Source organism: Myotis lucifugus, unplaced genomic scaffold, assembly GCF_000147115.1.
Source record: "Myotis lucifugus unplaced genomic scaffold, Myoluc2.0 scaffold_17, whole genome shotgun sequence".
NCBI classification, from domain to species: Eukaryota; Metazoa; Chordata; class Mammalia; order Chiroptera; family Vespertilionidae; genus Myotis; species Myotis lucifugus.
The window spans coordinates 7516531-7534732 of record NW_005871065.1 but is presented as its reverse complement, the minus strand read 5'-3'; the positions used below and the strand labels follow the sequence as shown (position 1 = coordinate 7534732).

At 38.6% G+C, this 18202-nt stretch overlaps 1 protein-coding gene across 8 annotated transcripts in view; it reads left to right on the top strand.

Annotated features, from left to right (window-relative positions):
- Positions 1 to 18202, top strand: part of ENPP2 (ectonucleotide pyrophosphatase/phosphodiesterase 2) — a 101544-nt gene that overhangs the window by 49174 nt on the left and 34168 nt on the right. For 5 of the 8 annotated variants that reach the window (XM_023750940.1, XM_023750938.1, XM_023750939.1 and 2 more), the window contains exons 9-13: positions 3462 to 3517; positions 9437 to 9502; positions 10263 to 10335; positions 15018 to 15173; positions 17133 to 17241. In XM_023750940.1, coding sequence (XP_023606708.1) covers positions 3462 to 3517; positions 9437 to 9502; positions 10263 to 10335; positions 15018 to 15173; positions 17133 to 17241 — 460 coding nt within the window. The remainder of the gene's footprint in view (positions 1 to 3461; positions 3518 to 9436; positions 9503 to 10262; positions 10336 to 15017; positions 15174 to 17132; positions 17242 to 18202) is intronic. The other 3 variants (XM_006085240.3, XM_006085241.3, XM_014452672.2) reach the window with 1 other exon arrangement.

The following is an 18202-nucleotide window of genomic DNA, read 5'->3' as shown; positions in this document are numbered from 1 at the left end:
GGGACCCTCCTTTGGGTTTTCCTATGATTTCTATCATAAATTTGACCATATCATTTTGAAATGATTCACATGTCGGCTTTAGGGCCTTGATTTCTTTATTTTATTATTCTCAGGACCTAACCCACAGCCTGACACATGTAGGTGTCCCACTACTGCATTTTGAATAGATATATTCTGCACGCCCATTTGCCTGTACTTCCTTCCTCTTCTTCTTCACTCACCTTCTTTGACCCTAACCACCTGGAAAGAGCCACACTGGTCCATAGTCTCTTCTCCTGGATCATCCCACAGACTTCACATCCTTAGTTTGTTCTGACTCTAATCTCAATGATTGGTTTACTTCTGCTGGTACTGGACCCTCACCCTTCCTTCAGGTCTCCCAGAATTCAATGTATCCCAGGTTCGTGCCTTTGAATGCAAAGGAGTCATTTCTCTCCAAAGAACTGCTTAGAAAAACTACAACAGTGATTCATGTTTTTGAAAAATGTGTTTTGCTTATTTTCTTTTTCAAAACTCCTTGCCTTCTCCCACAGCTGCATCCTTTACTTAATTTGAGAAAGTGTTCGATTTCACATTTAAATCCTTCTGGTTGCAGTGGGAAAGCTTTCCCCCCCCCCAATGATAACATATCAAGAGGGTACAATATTATTCCCACTTGTCTCTTTTTCAAACTCTAATATCTAGGACACAAATGTTGAAAACTGTCTCTTGATAAAGCAGGGAAATGGAAGAAATATTGGGATTAAAGGCAGGTGTATCTAAACCCAGTGTCTTCTCAGCTCATTTTTTTTTTTTAAGCTGTGTTGTTTTACCAACTGCTGAGGAAATTTACATTGCATTTATATTCCGGGAAATCATAATCCCACTTCTCTGAATTAACAAGGAACTAGGAATTTGTCTCATTTCTCTCTTTTATGGCCCTAGGGGTTCTACTTCACTTTTCTTCTTTTGATGATTTAGTGCCTTTTTTTCTCTGTAATTACTAGATTTAACTTAAAATACATATGACCTGCAAAGGAACTTTTCTGGCTGCTTATGATCTGCCGTAACTTAAGCACTCTCTCTGTTTCAGTCTGGTGCCATTAGCCAACCTTACAGGTCAGCTTCATTACTGCTGGCATTTGTTTGAGATTTTTAAATGTGTTTGTAAAATTTTAAGTATTCGCTCTTATTTGTTCTCTTTTTGCATTTTTCTAACCATGCTGCCAATTTCCTTTTAGAAAATTCTCCCAGAAAGCAGGGAGAAATATTTTGCTTCTTCTTTTTTTGTTTTTTTGAGAAGAAATAAACATTTGAACTTGACATTGTCTTCATCATGCACGTTGCTCTTTATACAATTGGTTACCTTTTTTCCCCGATTACAAAGATGTTACTTGTCACTGTAAGAATTTGGGAAAGTTCAGAAAAGTACAAAGAACAAACGATCTTGGTTTTGCCATCGGGATACATTTAGCACCCCTTCTTGTGTCTTCTCTCCAAGTGCTCTCTCCTTGCACCCCCCCCCCCCCCGAAGTCTGCTTCTGGTGATCTTGTCCTTTGAGTGCTACTGGCTGAAAGTTATTTATAGGGCTTCCTGTTGCCAAGATAATGCCAACATCAGCATGTGTTCCACAATACCAACATTTGAAAGTGCAGGGTCATCATTTGACAACATTGCATTAAAAAAAAATCCATTAGAAAACCCCATATCGATCTTACATTTCATATCTGCCAAATATTGCCTAGTACAGCTTTCTTGAAAATAGCAAGCCACTCAATTTTCGAGGAAGTTGTTTGGAAATGAATACTCTAAGCTGTGTCCCTGAAATTAAAGTAAGTATGCAAACAGATCACTTAAAGTGAGAAACTGGTCTCTTCAGAATCTGGTGTGGTGTTGAGGACCTGTGGGGTGTTCAGCACTTATAGTTTGAGTGCATCTACTTGCTCATGGAGGTGCTGGAACATGAATGAATGAAAGTCCAGGGCACTTGGGCATGCCAGAGTTTGTACACAAGGTGGAAATATACTCTGGACCAAACCCTGGAACACTGTTTGGAACGATCTGAGATCCTTATCTCTCAGGTCCATCCCCATGGGACCCCACCTCTGCCAGGCTGAGGACATCCAGGATCTGACAGGGTGCCTATGCTCTCCTGCCCAATCCCTTGCTTGCCAACTGCATCAGCTACAATTTGGGGGACTGAGGATTTTCATGCCCACCCTCTAAGGAGCTGGGAATTTGCAGTACTCTCCCAGGCCAGCCATCTCAAACCATGGCCTTCTGAAATCATGGCCAAGCTCCTCTATGCCTTACATCTCCCAATTACCGCCTTGATCACAAAAACCAAAGGTTTTCGCTGGAGTCGGGAAGACACTCTCAAAGTCTGGATGCAATGAAACCAGAAAAGGGAGTGGCTGCGATTCCTAGACCATTTTTTGCTTCGGTCTTATAACAAACAAGCCACTCTTCTCCTTTCTGTTTGCCTCCTAAAGTGAGTGGGTTTCTTCTCACAGACTGCTCTTCAATGGAACACATCCTAAACTGTTTTTAACGTTCCTGGAATAACTGTATTATATTTCTTTCCATTATTGCATAATAATTAAGATAAAAATTAATCAAGTATTTACCAAATGCCAAGACACTGTTTTAAGGCCTTTAAGTGTATTATGTCCTTACAGCTTAGAATAAGCCTATGTGCTAGGGAATATTACCTATATTTTAAAGGAAACTGATGCTTAGGGAGCTTAAGTAACTTGCTGGAGGACTGCAGGCTGGTAAATGACAGGGACAAGGCTTAAAATCCAGCCACCTAGCTACAGAGCTCAGGCTCTTAACGGCCCTATCTTCTGCCTGACAACCGCATGGGCTGGAAAGAATAGTTTAAAAAACTTAATGAAATGCTAGGTTCGCCTAACTTATTCCAGGAACTTATTCCTAAAATTCCATTTCCTAACAGGCTAAGTAAAAGATACAAAGGAAAATCCAGAATAAAAAAAATAACCCTTCTCTTCCTTTTCATTCACTTAGTTTAAAGCAAAACGAGACAAAGCTAGGTTTCGAGATCCTGACATCTGTGTGCCAAATTGGGATTCTCCTCTGTAGGCTTTCAATAGTAAAGGAAACATATGGTCCACTCCTGGGTCCTTTGATGATTAGAATTCTGCCACATACGTGCGATGTTCAGAACAATGATCAGACGAGAAAGGTACAGAACAGACTTTTGAGATGAAATAAGAGTTTTTAAAAATGCCACTAGAATCAGGGCAGAGCTTTTGAAAGCTGTTGCAGTGAACAGATCAAATAACATTTATGGAAATAATGATTCTGATTTCCAGATGTGAAAAAAATCATTGCAAATAATGTGAAATTTATGGTGTGGGTAAAGTATCAGATAGCTGATCTAATATGCTTTAAAACTTTATTTTTTCTTCCTTGACCAAAGCTCAGAACATGTTATAAGGCTCTTATTTTTCCTCATTAGCTATGGATCACAGCCACCAAGCAAGGGGTGAAAGCTGGGACATTCTTCTGGTCTGTGTAAGTTACCTTTATTTTGTCAATGTTTGTAAAATTACAGTGATGACTGTGTTTGTGAAACATTGATTCAATTTTATTTCATTTCAGTTAAATGGAAAAGTGCATGAACTTACGAATATTTTCTGATTCAAAATAGCCTTCCAGTTATTTTTTCCAGAGATCATCTCTCTGTCCCCCCTTCCATCTCCTTCTCCCACCCTCTCTTCCTCTTCTATCTCTCTTTTATCCCATCTTTTCTTAATCGAATGTAAGGAAGATTTTCTCTTCCTCTTCTAGTCATTCCTTAAATTTCTCTGTCCCCTTTCATAGGTTTTTGATAACTTGCCACCCAGGGAATGTGTATTTGTCTTTGTTTATTGCCGTGGTTTGTATTATCATTTTCTATAAATACTAGAGTCCCGGTGCACGGATTTGTGCACCAGTGGGGTCCCTCAGCCTGGCCTGTGCCCTGTCACAATCTGGGACTCCTCAGGGGATATTGGATTGCCAGTTTCGGCTCAGTCCCTGCAGGCCAGGCTGAGGGACCCCACCGGTGCATGAATCCGTGCACTGGGCCTCTAGTATGCATATAAGATCTTTGGTTAATCTCTTCCCGCCCTCCCCCCTTCCCCCTTCCCTCTGAGATTCATCAGTCTGTTCCATGTTTCCATGCCAGTGCATTGAGCTTCTTCCCCCTGGTGGTCAGTGTGCATCATAGCTACTGGTTGAAAGGTTGAACGGTCACATAGGCTTTTATATATATAGATATTCTAACCTTCTATATTTATTTTGACTCACAACTTTAAAAATGTAGTGTGGGCTCAGGCTGATATAGTGGTCTAGACAGTGGATATTCCAGACAGGAGGCAGGGAAAGCCTCTATTTTCACCCCATTTTCCTAATGAACCCCAGGATTTCCCTAAGTAGGAAAATGGGACCACCTCCCCAGGTGATGGGGAGATTAGTAGTTAATGTTCATAAAGTAGAAGAAACTTACCTAATAAAAGTGCCAACATGTTGATTATTTTTAAGCTCTTGGTAAGAAAAGGAATCTGTTTTGACTTTCATGGGGATTTTGTTCCTCCTGAGATGTTCTTTCCATCTTTTTTTAAAAAAAACCACCTAAAGCTGTTTCCATGTTTGCCCCATATTCCTTAACAAAAATCTGACTATTCTATAATAGTAGTGTGCTGACAGCAATCACAGGTTTAAATTAATCCAGAGTGGTACTGTCTATATTCTCCAAATTCAGGAATAAAAGTAGCTTTTTCAGATTTGAATGGTTAAGTTGTAATTGGGTTTGGTGATTTGAAGCGAAGACAGAGGACTCCTTTAAAAGTCTTTTTTCCCTTTTTTAAAAAGAGGTTTTCTGAGTTGTGAAATACACATGGGCACGTCAGACACTTTACGTAAATGGCATGTTGATCTACTAGCTTAATCCTACGCATTACTTTTTCTATGACCCTTGACTGTCATAGATACTTATAGAAGTGATTTTTTCTGTTGGACAACATATTTGCCTGGCAAAATGGAGAGGAGCCAACAATGTAATTAATACTTAGTCCCTGCCCTTACCCCCCCAAACTGCTGTAAAGCTTTATTGAAAAGGCCCAGTGTTCTGGTTCTGAATGGCCATTTTCTCCACCCATTTCCAACCACTTATAAGAAGGTGGCTTTTGAGTGCTCCAAAGATGTCTGTGGTTTTGTTTTGCTTCTCAGGCCATTCTTCTTGTATCTATATCTTGAAAATGATTTGGATTCATTTTTTTGCTTTCTATTTAAAATATATTTTTGTAACTTAATAAAAACATGGTCATATTTCCAGTTATTTAATGGAATATGTGTAAAGGCACTACACATAGTGCCTTTAGAAAAAAATTTTAATTTAAAACCAGATTCAAGCCATAGACTTAGAAGGCCATCTTTTTAACATGATTCTGTGGTTCAATCTAGATAATTCTTGCCTTTTAAGTGATAGTATTTCATTTCAAAATCATCCTCAGCTGATGCTGTTACATTTTTTAAAAATGTCAATTCATGTCCAAGGCCAGTAATTTCTTTTATTGTTTAGATTGATTCTAATCACAGCTCCGCCATTTAATAGATTGTTGACCTTGAAAAAGTGATGTAAGCTCTCACTAAACCCATGTCCTCATCTTTGAATGGGAATGGTAGTGCCTTCATCATAGGGTATTGTGAAAATAGAATGAGTTAACTTATTTAAGTGCTCAGTAGGATAGTTAGCACATAGAGAACAACCAGTAAATGCTATTGTCCTTTTTTACATTATCTCTTTTAACATGACCAGAAAATGGCTATGTATGTCCTAAGGTAATTTGTTTTCCTTTATCACTGAATACCTTATCTTGTCCTTCATTTTGCATTCCTTTTTTTTTTTCTGACCATGTCCAATGTACAAGGTCTTATGACAAATTCTGTATCAATCAGTGATGGTCACAATGACAGCATGAACCCTATTTTCATTTCTGTGTGGATATACGTTCTTCCTTTGTCAAATATGTTTATGTTAACTCTAAATTGTATTTTAAACACTAATGGGTAAGGGCCATGTTGTGGTGGTCTGTGGTTATTTCATAAAGATAATTTAGAACTCCTAGGAAATTTAGACACCACTTTGTCCAATACCTCATTTTTTGAGATTGGAATACTAAGGCGTAGAGAGGTAAAATGTTGTGCTCAAGGTCATACTTAGAATGAATACTCAGGCCTCCAATGTTGTCATCTTATTCATCTTATACTCTTAACACACACACACACACACACACACACACACACACACACACACTCAGTCCCGCTCAGGAAATCATAATGACCTGCTTATCTTTCCAAGCAGAGAATGGTAACTCCTGTTTTTTTGTTTTGTTTTGTTTTTTGGAGTTTTTTGTTTTGTTTTGTTTTTTTTTGGGGGGGTTGTTTTGTTTTGTTTTGTTTTGTTTTTGGTAGGAGTATCTTTTATCTTTAATTTTATTCCCACAAATGCCTTGAACATAATAAGCTTTTAACAAATATTTTCTGAATGAGTATATCATCTCTTAGGATCTGTGAATCCAGTACATAATTATAAAAGCTAACATTTTTCTAGACTCTTTCTATGTGCCAGGCACTATTCTAAATGCTTTATATATATTATGTCTTTTAATCCCTACAACAGTCTGGTAATATTATTACCATCATTTTATAGAGGCACAGAAGGGTTAGGTAACTTGCCAGTCTCATCACCATCACATGTGGAGTCAGGATTCAAACCCAGACATTCTGGCCTCTGAGTTGATGTTTTATTCCCTGCCCCCTACTGTTCAAGCACCCTGTCCAATGAAAGCCTTACAGCAGTGGTTCTCAACCTTCTGGCCCTTTAAATACAGTTCCTCATGTTGTGACCCAACCATAAAATTATTTTTGTTGGTACTTCATAACTGTAATGTTGCTACTGTTTTGAATCATAATGTAAATATCTGATATGCAGGATGGTCTTAGGTGACCCCTGTGAAAGGGCCGTTCGACCGCCAAAGGGGTCTCGACCCACAGGTTGAGAACCGCTGCGTAAGAGCATTCTGAACTGGACACAAATTCTAACAGTTTGTATTTTTCCATTAGCATCAAATGAGTTCATCAAAGTCCATTTTTATGACTTAACGCCGATTATATAATATAAAGCAGCTTGTACGTAGGTAGTGAAGTAAGATAAGATGAAAAGGCATTTGCTTTTTTTTTTTAATTAGGAAAGAATTCAAAATATGTAATTCTTTTGTTCAGGGGATTTCTAAGGCTGACAAATTAAATATCTTATGTGATTAACCTGACTTTGCTATGCCTATTTCTAATTCAATTATAAGATATAATAAACGGGGTCACATTTATTCCATTGGAATTTGCTTGAATGAGGACTCATTTTATGGTAAACATGATTTTCTGAGTAGGATGGTTTAGACCAGTGGTTCTCAACCTTCTGGCCCTTTAAATACAGTTCCTCATGTTGTGACCCAACCATAAAATTATTTTTGTTGCTACTTCATAACTGTAATGTTGCTACTGTTATAAATCGTAATGTAAATATCTGATATGCAGGATGGTCTTAGACGACCCCTGTGAAAGAGTCGTTCGACCCCCAAAGGGGTCGCGACCCACAGGTTGAGAACCGCTGGTTTAGACAGAGAGAGACTCCTGAGAAGTGAAAATCCCTAGTCTATCAGAGAAGGCTGGAGTGGGTGGGGGTGGGGATGGGGGAGGCTGCTTGTTTAGAGATCCTGCCAACTCCAGTCTTCTACCATGGCTCTGAAAATTTGTCTTTCTCCATGCTCTTTCATGCTCACATCCACAAGGAGTAAATGTTTAAATGGCTCACCCAACATTCCAGGATACTTTTTAAATAGTTTTTAAGAAAGGTTTTAGGTTCACAGCAAAATTGAGCAGTTGGTACAGAGATTTCCTATTTCCCTCTGCCCCCACTCATGCATAGTCTTTCCCATTATCAACATCCTTCACCAGAGTGGTACATTTGTTATGAGTGATGAGTCTGCATTGACACATCATTATCACCCAGAGACCGTAATTTACACTATGGCTCACTCTTGGCCACAGTGATTTTTACTAACCACAGTTAAACTTGAGCTTTAGTTTGAATTCATCATAAACATGCTCTAATGCCCAGTGTTGGATGGCGGAGCAGAAAAGCATGCTGTGCTCCTTGTTAGGAAAGAATAAGCACATTTCCCTATGAATAAAGACATCACTCAGCTTGTGAGCATCTGAAGGAAACTCCCCCAAGGATGCATTGCCGTCATGTTAGCCAAGAGCTCTTTAGGCGAGTGCCAGATTTAGGGTAATTACATTTCAACAGAAGAATGAGACTTAAAACACAAAAGTCATTGTGGATGAAGATTATACCCTTTTTGTCAGGCTCGTAATTATATGTGCCCATTCCTGATAGATTTTTATAGAGCCCGAAGAGAATTTCAAGAATGCCTTTCTAAACCCTTTATTTGTAGAGGAGGAACGTAAAGATTCAGATTAAATCATGTTTCCAAAGGCATATATATATATATATTTAGAGATAGTATGATAACTAATTCTGATCATTAATAAAAATAAGGCTTCTTTTTAATACTTACTAGGGGCTAGAAACTGTACATGCCCTTTGCCTGTCTTGTCTCATTTCATCTTTACAGCCAGCTAGTGCAGGGTGTATTGCTATTATCTTTGTTTTACTGATAAGTAAACTGAGGCCAAAAGAGGTCAAAGAGGCTTAGAAGTCAAGAAAAGTCACACCACCTTCCAGAAGCAGATTGGACCTGGCCTGGTAGCTCAGTTGATCAGAGCTCATCCCGATATCCCAAGGTTGTGCTTTTGATCCCCTGTCAGTGCACATATAAGAATCAACCAATGAATGAATAAATAAGTGGAACCACAAATTGATGTTTCTCTCTCTCTCTCCAAAATCAATTAAAAAAAAAATGGCAGCTTGAGGATGTAAATCCTGGTCCCTCTGTGGCCACAGCTAACAGCTTTACCCACTAAATGGCAAAGATTCTGAGCCCTGGGTCCTTTCTGCCTGCAGCCTAGTCTCTGATCAGCAAGGCAGGTTCCTCATTTGATTGTGAATCAGTTTCCAGTCTCCTTTGTGGTTGAGCAATGTAATATGTTGCAAATGGAAATGGAAGTTCTAACACTGATTTAAATGAGGTTCTTTTACGACAACGAAGTGAAAACAGATGGTGGTAATTAGAGAGCACTTGGCTGGGTGCAAGAGCAAGTGCTCAGCAGGCTGGAGCTTGTTGACACGCAATCTCCCATCGTGCTTTGCTTGTTATTACCCTACGAAACTCCCATCATGCTTTCTTGATAATACCCTACAAAACTCCCACGTGTTTTGGTTATTACCGTACAAAACTCCCATCATGCTTTGCTTGTTTTACTCTCCAGGGTCATCCCTCACGAGCGGAGAATATTAACCATACTGCAGTGGCTCACCCTGCCAGACAACGAAAGGTATCTGTTTCCCTCTTACTGATTTTTCTTTCCCTTTCCTCTGTATATTTTAATCTTAGGTTAGAATTGGGTAAAAACAAAACAAAACAGGCTGTGAAATAGAAACACAGCCAAGGGTTGGTATTATTAAGTTTTGTGGTTCTTAGCCTTAAGCCTTACTTCCCTAAGAAGATACAATAGACTAGGTTATTGGGGAGCATTTAATTACATGGATTACTACATCTATTAATCCTGGCCTCTACCACATATTTTAAGGGAGTTCCTGGCTTGGATAAATGAACCAACTGCATTCCAAGGATTGGGGAAGCAGTAAGACTGACTTTTCCCTTTAATGGAGCTGCTGATTGCGTGGCCCCTGCGAATTGTCACTGGGCTGTATTATCTTGAGGATCAAAGACCTGAGTGTGTGTTGATTTTCCTCTGTGACTTTTTTTTTTCTCTTTGTGAATTTTGATCCCTGAAGACGGTACCAGGCAGTTACTGCCTTCAGGAATCAAAGGGATGGTGATGTTTTATTATGTTCCTCTTTCATTATGGTGGTGGTGGTGTGTATTGGAGGTGTTGCGAGTGGTGGATGTGGAAGCAATAGAAAGCAAAACAAAACAAAAAACAAGAATGTGATGTTTTCCATGGTAAGATTAATAGTTGTTGGGAGATTAACCTGATATGAGAGGATTTTAAAAAAAATGTGTAAAGATGTTGGATATTCTTTGTTATATGTGGTTTGGGGGAGATTCTGAACCTTCCTATTTTCCTCTAGGCCTTCAGTCTATGCCTTCTATTCAGAGCAACCTGATTTATCTGGACACAAATATGGCCCTTTTGGCCCTGAGGTTAGTAGCTTACCATCTGCCTGCAGGGAACCTGTGTCCCTGGGCTACCTGATCTATGACCTTATTTCGTGATTTGTACAAAGTCTCTCGGGGTGTATGTACCTGAAAGGTTTATACATAGTCAAAGAATTATAAGACTAAAATCATTTTAAAAAATCTTCAACATACTTGTTTCTCTTGTAGGGATTTCATTTCAGATTGATTTGATATTCAAATAGATTTTAAACTTGGAGTTGATGGGAGGGGTATACCCAGCCTTGCAGGCATTAGTCAAAGGTGAAGGATGGGGAAGGGCTGGCATTTTCCATCACTGGGACAGGAATGAAAAGGAATCTGGAGATAAAACCTGCAGCATAAAACATTGCAACTGACTTTCAACTTCATTAAAATTATTATGCAGTTCAGATGGGGTACGTCAGCTACAATCAACCAGGCATATGTTACAGCTTTGTAAACTTTTTTAAAAAATATATTTTATTGATTTTTTACAGAGAGGAAGGGAGAGGGACAGAGAGTTAGAAACATCGATGAGAGAGAAACATCGATTAGCTGCCTCCTGCACAAGGGGATGTGCCCGCAATCAAGGTACATGCCCTTGACCAGAATCGAACCCGGGACCCTTCAGTCCCCAGGCCGACGCTCTATCCACTGAGCCAAACCAATCAGGGCCAGCTTTGTAAACTTTTTATTTGATAAATTTTGACATTGGCATATACCTGTGAAACCATCACCACGATCGAGAGTATGAACATGTCCATCACCTCCAAAAGTGAAATAAGTTCTTAATGGAGAAAAATACTGTTGAATGAATCTAGTTAGCAGAACAATGTGACACCCTTTATCAAACACTAATATGTGGTAGAAGACAATCTGTTTGTAAGGTAGTAGCCAGTATAACTTCAAATTCAGGAGGGGAGGAGGATGGTGATGTTTTATTATTTTCCTCTTTCATCTAGAGATGGAAATCTTCCAGTGTTTCAGCAGTTATCTTTTAAAAATTCCATGACATTTGCAAAGCTAAACCTTTTAATATTTTCAATATTTCCCACTACTCATTCTTAGTAGAGTGATGAGGACTACACCAACATAATAAAACTTGATTCTGGTTGAGAAATCATTTAAAAACATTGTTAATGGCAATTGCCTTCAATTCCCTGTTAGGCCATGACAACACTGTTGGCTATAATTAAGTTCATTGTGTTCAGCATAAGGATGAGTAGGATAACTGTAATACGGATAATACTTATTTTAAATATCTTTGAGCAAAATGCAGCCTGTTTAAGCAAAGACAGTAAATAGCAGGGAGCCGTAAGTATTTCTGAGTGCATTCACATTATGTCAGTGGTGATTTTTTAAGCACTGGAAACTAATGGCTATTTCAAACCATTCTTAGTTTGCCTTAAATCATTGAAGTCATATAAGTCTGATGCTCTTATTCCTATCCCTTTGATGTTCAACCAGTGTTGCATGATTATGAAACACAAATGATAAAATGAGATAAACATCTGCATGCATGAAACACAAACTTATTTTTGCCAGAGCAAGCCTGGCTGTTTTATCTTTAGGATGTCTTTCTTTGAGATTAAAGTGAACAAATGGAACCACATTTTATGAAAATGTTAAAAAACAAAAAACCTCTAAGCAGTTCCATGTGCCCTATTTAAAGGTTCGACTTTAAATAGATAATGATATCCCCCGAAAGACCCTGTGGCATAGGCAAAATAGAGATTTGGGAGCCACTTGGTATAACCATGCTTTTAAAAGCAAGAGGCTGGAACTTAAAGAGGTTTAGGGCTGCTCAAGTTGCATGGCTGATAAGTGACCTTAGAGATAGAACCTCAGAACTTCCAACTCCCAGACCAGGGTTCTTCCCCTGGAATCATTTAACCCCCCTTCAGGCCAGGAGATAAGCAGAGTGGTCAGTTAATAGCTATGTTCAAATTATACAAGACATTTTATGTTAGAACTTGGCTTTTTACAGTAAGCTCTTATAATCCTCATTTTCTTAAAAGTTATATGGGTTAGTAATAAGCATTCTTTTTTAATGGACCTCTCTGGATTTCTAATATGTATAGTTCAGTTATGATTACTTACTTTAGTGTATGTGTGTATGCTTTAATTAAGAAATAAACTAAAAAGTTTTTTAATGTACTGAGCAATGATAAATGAAGCATAATATAGAATGTTTTAATTTGCTGTAATGATGGGTCTATGCTCATTTTGCTCATGAATATACAAAGAGATTTTTCTTGTACCATTTTTTGAATTAAGAGTTGGAAGTATTCAGGAATACTATGTTCTTTTTAGTATTAATACTTCTTGTAACTAGGATATTCTCACATATTTACTGGGTAAAATAGTCTGAATTAGATCTATTGGAATATGTTTTCAGTTATGATAACCTGGTAACCTGGTCACTTTCTTCTCCTAACACAAAGGATATTTCCAGAATTCACTATTTTTTATTTGGTTCTAGGAATCTTATTTTTAATGGAAAGGGGAAAAAAAGACAGTTTATACTTTAAAACACAAAACCAAAGCAAGCCAGCAAAATCTCTCTTCTGTTATAGACTAAATTGGTTTTATACCTATACATCCATCATATACATTTATTGTGCATGTAAAGATTATATTAGCTGCAATATTGTTTTTAAAATCAGGTATGTGCTATCTTTTCCATCAATGAGAAAATATCTTGCATTTGAAATTTCATTGAAATGATTCAGTCTAGCAAAATGGTTTGTGCTATACACAGTTGAAGTTTGTACTTTCTTGCTTAATTGAGTATACTTTTTTTTCAGGACAATTCTCAAAGACTGTTCAATTAGATGACCAAACATTGGGCTAATAGTTTCAAGAAATGGTGTATTATTGCTCCTGGTTTCATAGTGTAATGGTGAATGTTCAGAAATATGCTTGCTTTTGATTATTGGCGCAACCTTTTTCTCTTTTGACCTTCTATGCTTCCTCTGTGACCCCTCGTTCGGCTGCTCTTCCAGGCCTAGAGGCAGAGCTTTGGCTGGCTAGTGACTACCTTCAGAAGGCAAAGGATCCTGAAAAGCAGGGAAATTTGCCCCTCTCCCTCCCATCCTCTTAATAACCTCAGGCTAAGTCTTCTCAAGTCAGACTAAAGTATGGCTGGTCAGTGAACACTTAGCTTCCATCTACCTCTAACATTCGAAGAAGGAAATACATGCAATATAATCACTGGATGAAAACTCATTTTGACTAAATCCTGTTCCTCCCGCTGCTCCTCTAACCCGCTGCAATCGGAAGGGCCCGCCTTCAGAGTCTTCGGAATGTTAAGGTCTCTTGCAAAATGGCCGGGTGTCTGATAGGCAGACTTGAGCTCTAGCTGAATGTATTCAGTGACCATGAAATGAGAAACCCTCTTTCTCCTTTGCTTCTCTTCTCATGGAGAATTGCCTAAAACTAGAAGCATTTAAAAATAATACCAAACTCAACCAGAGTCTGTGGGGCTGTGTCTTTCAATCGCTCTGCTGGAGAGCGAGGATGAGACAGAAATGGAAGTGCCTTTGCAGTTGCTTGCTCTGGGAACAGTGAAATCGCATGGCAGATGGCCTCCTCTGTGGATACACTAACATTGTTCCTCCTTCTGCCCCTTCCTGCATCTGAATGAGTCTCTGGACAGTCCTACCGAGAGAAATCAGCTAGGTAAACAGCAGAGCTTGCTGCTTTAATTCACCTTTGCACCATCAGCAAATCAGGGGCCTGGTTTTCTCCAGCATCTGGGAAGTCCCAAAAGGTTATGTTCCTTTTTCAGTTTACGTGTTGGCATTTATTACTCTCTAGATTTTCAAAACAAGATGCATAGTAGTTGCCACTCCCCCCCAAATGGGTTTCTGATAGAAAGAGTATAAGTTTACTCTTTCTTGATATGTGTACTAAGATGAAGAGATATTGATGACTTTTTACATTTTATCTAATTATACAAGAGAATTTTTTTTTAAAAGGCAGTTCTATTTATGGTTATCTCATGGCTTAGAGGTTCTCTGTATTAGAAACCTAAATTATCAGTGACAAGTTCTCTCTCCTGCTGAAAGTCCTGATTTGTGGAAGTACATTCATGACCACGGAGGATTGCTTATTATTTATGTTTTAGTTTATCCTTGGTTTTAAAATTTTTCCTGTTCCTTGCCAAGAACACTTGCTTTGATATAGTTGGTGGTGTGAACAGGTAACTATCAGATTCTGAACTGGAACCACCTACATGAATCCCACTGTCACCTTGAAATAACCACGTGACTAATATTCTATTTAGTTTTCAGCTAGTACTTTTTAGATGGAGAGCTCTTCATAACCAAGATCTAGTCTCTCCCTAAAGCAGGAGTTTTAAAATGCACAATTCTAGGTCACCATCAGGTGTATCCACGCCTATCAATAGGCTCCTCGGCCATAAGACATTTACATGGCCAGATTCTCTTAAATTATATGCTTGTTCTCGGTGAAGAAGCTGTGACAGCAGCATCAAGGTCAATTTAAGGGGTTTCTCTTGATAGAGATCCCTGAATAATCCTTCATACCAACTTTTTCTCACTTAAGGAGCCTTAGTTTTTCTCACTAAGACTCTACTGACCCCAGATGGCAAAGTGTGAGCTTTATTATCTGACCCAGAGGGACAGACGACTTCTGAGTCCAGACATCTCTATCCGCCAGTACAGGAGAGTAGTTATGGCTCACCTCTTACTCCGGCTAAGAGACCTAAGAGGAAGGTTATCCCTAAGAGGAGGCAGGAAAGACCAGTTGCTCCTCCAAAGAAAAGAAGAAGAAAATTACATAGGATGGATCATTATGCTGTGGAAACGCGTCAGGACAAAGTAAGTTTATCTATTGTTCCAAAGCTTTGTGGCGGGTAGGTCTGAGTTGAAGGTTTCCTTCAGTACCTTGGCTGGAAACTCAGCTGAATAAGTTTCAGAAAAACTCTGGTGCATCATCCTTTGCTTTGAGTCCAGAAGAAACTGGTCCTGCAGAGGTTAACACTGATGTGAAGACCTCCTAAACTTTCAGCAAGGCAGGAAAAAAAAAGCCTTCTACTTTCTTTAGAGTTAGTTGCCTTAAAACTAGTATTTACATTGAGGCTTCAGTGAATGTGAAGAAGGCTACTGGCTTTGCTTACACTTATTCACAGAATTGTTACAATGGTTCTTGAAAACAACCCAGCGCAGTATCTGGGGGACTCTTCAAAGATAATGGAGATCAGAGCTCAATAGAAAATTTGTTTAGATTTGTGGTCTGTTCTTTCAGAATTCTAAAACAGTCTTAGGTTATGGACAAGAGAATAGCTGAGACAGAAAGAGAGAGGAAGTAATGGGTAGATAAAATTGTGTGTGTTTTCACATAGGGATAATAAGTAATGTCTAGTCTTTTTAGTATATTCGCAGCAACCTAGAGGTTCATATTCTCAAAACCTTCAGATACCTCCAAGGCACATTTATGATGGTCTGAACTGATCCCTAAGAAGTAGGTTCCAGATTTTATCTAAGTTGTCTTGTTTAATAAAGGAGAATAAGTAATTGTCGAGGTTGATGTATGTTGTATATTTAGTATTTCTTTGTCTAGGCAAAGATCTTAAAGGAGAGCATGGTGTTCTCAGAAGCAAATACCACTCAATCCCCTATCTGTTAGCCCCTTCAGATTATGCATCTATCATTCTGAAATCTTCACTTGTGACTTCCTCCTTGGGAATTTGAAATACTGACTCCCATCATGAAGAAAAACAAGTTAACAACTGATTTTACCGGTGACATGTTATGAGGAAAGGTCTTGAGTCATCTGAGAAGATGCTAATGGAAGATAATATTGTGTGTCTGGATGGAAAATGCTATGTAGATCCCTTCTGTTCTTATCTCAGTCATTTTGAGTGCATGTGTATAATTGTAGCTAAAATTTAAAATTCATCTAAAGTACTGTCAAGTCTTTGTCCGATGTTATGGTTCTTGAAAATCTTTCCGTTGCAGAGATGAAAGTGAAGGAGAGGCCACTAGTATGTGGGAGCATTCATACTGTTAGACACTTTCATTTGAAGCAAGAAAATAAGGGATGGATTATGTTTCTTAGACTCTGGACATGTTCTTCAGAGAACTAAGTTTTTGGGGTTTTGTTAGGCTAAATAAGATCAGTTGATTACTTTTGTGTGCTAGGACTCTTGTAGATTCTTATTTTACTCAAAATCAGCTAGAAAGGGACTAAATTGATATGCAGAAGAGGTTCTTCTATTAAGAACCTATTATTCTCAGAAATTGACAGTTACTTGGAACATTAGATAGATTGCATTGTGTTAATGATGTTCTAATTTAGCATCCAGTGAAGATTACCTTTAACCTCAGAATTGCTTTTGATTCACTTAGCCTTCATCTTCTTGCTGTGGTTCAAAGCCTAAATCTTCTTGCTGTGGTTCAATGCCTAACGTGACTTCACCTAGGGCACAGGAGACTTAAACAATCATCTGACTTTCTGCTCACTCTCAAAATTCTTGGATTTAAATAGTTACATTTTAGAAAGGCATTTTATCTCTAAAAAATGTTCCCTTAATATTTCTTTTATATTTTTTATATCAAAGTATCTTGAAAGGGATTGGATGAGGGGAGATTTTGTGCTCCTGAAAGAATACAAAGTGCTTAGACCAGCTTTCCATCAAGAATGGCAGGCAAATCCCCCTAGACAAAGCTCTGCCTCTGGGCCTGAAGTTTTCTTTCCAGAATGTTCTAGGAGTAGAAGATCTATGAGAAACTGAAAGGAAAAACAACTTGCAAGGACTAATTTGCTCCTTTTTCCAGATGACAAATCCTCTGAGGGAAATTGACAAAACAGTGGGGCAATTAATGGACGGCCTGAAACAACTGAAGCTGCATCGCTGTGTGAATGTCATCTTCGTTGGAGACCATGGTAAAGCTTTGTTTCTTCTTTGTTAATAGGATAGAGTCATTGATAAAGTTTCTGATGGTGTAGAGGAAAGGAAGGAACCCTTTCCCTCAGAATCCCAGGTCGTGTTCTTCACCTCTTTCCCCATTTCATCAGGATGGGGAAAGATATCAAACCATGACTCAAACTAGGAGATGACCTGAGGTGACCCCAAGTTCATTTTGATCAAAACCAGGCACTTCCTCTATCTACCTATTCTCTGTAGGAAAAGCCTTTCTACAGAAACCTTTCTCTTATTAAAATGTTGCAGGCAATTTGCTTGTTATGTTAACATCTTCCTCTGTGAATGTGACATTTTAGACAATAATACCCCATCTCTGATAGCCATATCCCCAAAAGGAGTTCACAGGGTTTATGAGACTAAAAAGTAAATCCAAGCATGATAAGGAGGCAGAGATATAAGATTCTTGTCAAAGTGACATATAAGTAAAAATATGTCTCTGCATCCACTGAGGGAATTCAAGACAAAACCAGAGGACGCTGCTTTAGTAGAGAAGACAGTTGAAAGACAGGAAGAGACAGTTTTTCTAAATCACAGTGTAAAGTAGAAAAATTCATGGACCCTTTTTTGAGGTGATCAAGAATGTCATAAACATTATGTGATTATAGGGTTGGCAGGAGGGAGTCCTCAGAGAGCCTTCTAATTTCACAAGTGCTCAGATTGAGTTCCGGAAAGTAGCTACTACATTCCAGAACTCTTAAATTGACACAGTGACCCTGGAATATGGGGCTGCATTCTTCTGGAACTGGAACATTGGTTGACTCTTTAATAGTTTGTTAAGAATGAATGACAGGCAAATTTCCCTAGTAAACAGCTCTGCTCTGGGCCTGAAATTTTCTTTCCAGAATGTTCTAGATGATCTGTGAGAAGGTTTAAACAAACAAAAAAAAAGCAGTGGGACTGACTTGCTCTTTTGCAGGGACT